At 41.5% G+C, this 4,102-nt stretch overlaps 1 protein-coding gene and 1 long non-coding RNA gene across 2 annotated transcripts in view; both read right to left on the bottom strand.

Annotated features, from left to right (window-relative positions):
• Positions 1-1,699, bottom strand: part of LOC118335460 — a 2,070-nt gene extending 371 nt beyond the window's left edge. Inside the window, exons 1-4 of the long non-coding RNA XR_004797073.1 lie at positions 1,593-1,699; positions 621-671; positions 448-511; positions 159-223 (exon numbers count right to left, since the gene is read on the bottom strand). This is a non-coding gene — a long non-coding RNA (uncharacterized LOC118335460). The remainder of the gene's footprint in view (positions 1-158; positions 224-447; positions 512-620; positions 672-1,592) is intronic.
• A 1,201-nt stretch (positions 1,700-2,900) lies between these two features.
• The window catches only part of LOC118334599 (transcription factor 24-like), a 2,036-nt gene continuing 834 nt past the window's right edge, over positions 2,901-4,102 (bottom strand). Inside the window, exon 2 of the mRNA XM_035670963.1 lies at positions 2,901-3,216. Coding sequence (XP_035526856.1) covers positions 3,103-3,216 — 114 coding nt within the window. The 3' untranslated portion in view covers positions 2,901-3,102. The remainder of the gene's footprint in view (positions 3,217-4,102) is intronic.

Genomic DNA, 4,102 nt, shown 5'->3' with positions numbered 1-4,102 from the left:
TCACCATCTTATTGTCTGATGGGTAAACGGCAAAGTGTGAAGTCATCACTATTCCAGCAGCAGGACTGACATAATCCTACAGGCTCACCTTACGGATCACGTGGTGAAAACCACCACATACAGCAGTACAACAAGAATTACCATAGCAGGGAACTCACCTCCTGATCAGCACAGGAGACGATTACATCCGGTACATCTGACCACAGCACGACATCTGATGCAACTGAGGGGGGAGGAAAAAAAAACAAGAGGATTGAAATATCATCCACATCATGGAAAACAGTCCTGATGGATCCAATTACACTGGTGATTCAGTTAGTCACAGTTTCACCATCTTATTGTCTGATGGGTAAACGGCAAAGTGTGAAGTCATCACTATTCCAGCAGCAGGACTGACATAATCCTGAAGCACGCCACAAAGACGGTTCTCTAATACTAAAGGCTCACCTTAAGGATCACGTGGTGAAAACCAATATTTGGCAATCTGTAGTATGCAGAGGTGACCTGACATCTGAAATTTAAAAGGAAAAAGGATCAGACCGAGTACACACATTGCACTTTATTATTTAACCAATCCTGCTATTTTGTTTTAACAGCAATATAAAACATTTACTTCTTACCTTGTCAGGTGAACCAATCATAGGTCAAATGTTCCATCTTCATCTGCATATCTAAAAGGAAAAACATACATGGTCAGTCTCACTTCAGTACTTTAAATTGCAGTATTTTCCCTCAAGATGTGTAGAAGTCAGTGACTTAACCAAACGTTTCCAATAATTACCCTCAGGAGTGATCTATTGATTTTAAGCCGGCATGAATACGATGTAGTTAAGAAATAGCCAATATGGTGAGGACAGATGACGGATCACCACAAGGTCAAAGGGTACAGTGTAACACAGCTTGGGAGCATGGCTAACATCGCAGGTTTGAGGACGGGTTCAACAGCAGGTCACGACCTCTGCCATGATGACTTTCCCCAGTGAGATGATGGGAGAGGGCAATTCCCTGACCAGCAGCTTTACTGCTGACCCTGGACTGAGCCACATATAGTCAGAATGACGAAGAGGGCGTTATTACCCCCCTTGAACTGTCTAAAGAATGATTTATTGCACTACTGTAGGGATGAGACCTGTCTACTGACACAAGTCTGTACTTTAAACACTTAATTTAAGACGTTGCATTAAAGTCACCGATTGGTCATTTTAATAGCACATCAGAATTTGACTGCTTAACTTACAGGCTGCAAGAAACACCTTGCATATTAAACATTTATACAGGTTTAAGAAGTAAATAGACAGCAACCCTGCACCCACGTGGGTACGCCAACATGTGCGTCGAGACGAACAGACAGACATGAACTGGAAAAGTCAAACTTACACTGTCCGTGAGCGTCATATTGTATGTTTAATATCAATAAAAGTGAGCCTGCGTGTGGTTTGGCCCACTGTGAAGACAAATCACACGTCAAGCTCCGCTCCTTTCGTCCACGTGGCTGAGCTACGAGCTAGCTGGAAGCTAACAAGCGACGGTGTTCAAGAGTTAATCCACGTGGAAACACGACGAGCAAACCAATCCACCTTTATATCGCCTACCTTCGCAGTGGACATTTGCCATGAAGCAGTCTTCTTAGTATTTTCAGAGATGAGGAGGAGCAATGTCTGCTGTCTGCTCTCGGTTGAGTCTCAGAGACAAGAGGAGGGGTTTCCGGATCCGGTCTCTTTTCAATGCGCCACAAAGCTGCGCACTGCAGCTCCTGAAGCTCACAGCTGAGCAACGTTATGTTATCAGCACCAGCTTCATCTGAGTGGCTGATATTTAAGATCGACACATCACCAGTGAACACATTCTCTGCATTTTATTACACTAAAGCACCAAGTTGGTACCGAGTTATTGATCTAATGTGGAAATTCAGATTATCTTATTATTCTTTAATTCACTGCGGATAAACTGGCACGGGTGTACCTGGTTAGAATAAACTTATAGCATATTGTCCTTTGATTAATCTAAAAAAATGTCGGGATTTGCCCATTTATTCATCAGTATTTTAAGAAGTTACATCAAATTATCAGATCAATTAGTCTAACAAAGTTAAGCAAATACAGAGATTTAATGAGCGTCAATTAGAAATAGGGAACTTTTGCTTTCACTCAAATGATAAATGACTAAAATATTAAATGTGAAGAGAGTAATTTGCCTAATATTTACACCTTAAATCTGTACAAATATAGGTAATTGTTGTTTGCGTTCTTAAACATGTTTACACTATAAACACAGCTGAAACACCATAAGCTGAATATATTTATTATCGAGCAGCCCATTGGATCTCTAAAGTCAGCCCATACTCTCCGGTCAGGTGCAGACATTTGCAATTAAATTCTGTCTTGTTACATATTAAACTTAAATTCTTTATTTACCCTACAAGCGAACACCACAGCTGTATTTGGCCTATTTGATTCAATGTTAAAGAAAAACGACTGTCCGATGATCATAAGAACAATCTTAAATGTCAATGTTTAATAATACAGCACAATATTAATAATACTTATAGTAATAATTACGCTTTGATTAAGGACGTTCAATTATTATGTGTTTTTTATTTTCTATTATCGGCAAAAGCTCAGGAGACTCGTCTTCTTTCTGAAGTCATTTATTCACAAACACATTTACAGCCATGCATGTAAAAAATAAGAAGGAACATGAGATGAAGAGCCTCCATTGTTGACTCTGACAGACCACTTCACATGACAGATGTTAAGTTATTCACACATGCGTTTAGTGCAAATGTTTCAACTCAAAGTGCACACCTCAAGCATGACGGGCTCATTGCCCCACGGAATTTCTACAAATATCATACCTGGGACATGTATGGAACTGCACACTGCAGAGCAAACAGGGTTAACAACAACAGAGAAACACAATGTACGCTTTCTCAAAATCTATACAATAAAATTCACGTAATATATTAATTTACAATGTCTTCCTATTGCTTTAGTGGGAGTAAAATCAGATAGGCTAATTGATCTACAATCATGAGGCTTACGCCACAGCAAACTGCATGGACTCATGCAAAATATGAAACCGCTTCACACAAATGATTTAAGCCTATTTCTGGGAGGTGGACGATGAAGGGCCTTGATTCTCTGACTCTGAAGTGTTTGTGGTGTTGAGGAACTGTCCGGTTGCTCCGACGTACAGTCTGGATCGCATAGGCCATTTCTGTGAAGACATTTCATTTGTTAGTAAATCAGCCTCTCACACAGGCCCACCGGGGGATGCTGCATGCTTTAAAAATGTGTCACATCAACTAAGTATCACTGGTCACTGTTTAAAAAGCAGCTCGTTTAGATTGTAGATTAGATTATCTGTTTATCCAAAAACAATTTCAAAATAAAATTCTTAATCACATTAAAAACGACAGCAGATTAACACCTAACAAAACACCTATTATTATTATTATTATTATTATTATTATTATTATTATTATTATTACTGACCTTCACTGGGTGCAGCGTAGCCTCCCCTTTTCAACGAGTGTTAACGCCTCTGTTTGTTTGTGCTCTTTCTCCATTCCTCCGCACTTTTGACTCTGTAGTGTATTCGAGTCAATTATGCGGCAATATAGGGTGGTGGCTCTTATATATCATCAGTCGAGTGTTAGGAACAGAACTTGGCTGGTCGGGCGGAACGGACGGGCAAAATGTCCTTTTGTAGCTCCAGGAACGCGTAGTTTTCTCAGGGTTTGCACTCGAGCGCTCCTCTCCCGCGCTGCGTTGGCTGCTGCCGGGCGTTTCCACTCTTGGCCGCCGAGCCCGCCGCGTCTTGGAGCCACCCTGCGGAAGCCCCGCCTGAGAGCTCCCGGCGACGACCGTCCGGACTGGGACTAGCTCGGACTGGATGCAGGGCTGTTATCCACCACCGGCCCCGAGCAATTTACCACCATACGCGGGGGGGGGGTGCGTCTGTCTTCCAACCATCGGGTGCACTACAGTATCCGTGCTCTATGATTTCCACATCACAAGTCACTGTTTCGTAGTTTAACCCTGCCATTAGTATTGCACTTTTTTATAATATGGAGCATAAGAAATTATTAATTGACAAACTA

Source organism: Morone saxatilis, unplaced genomic scaffold (assembly GCF_004916995.1).
Source record: "Morone saxatilis isolate NCDOM2014 unplaced genomic scaffold, NCSU_SB_2.0 Contig0, whole genome shotgun sequence".
NCBI classification, from domain to species: domain Eukaryota; kingdom Metazoa; phylum Chordata; class Actinopteri; family Moronidae; genus Morone; species Morone saxatilis.
The sequence above is the reverse complement of the archived record's forward strand: the minus strand, read 5'-3'. Positions and strand labels throughout refer to the sequence as shown.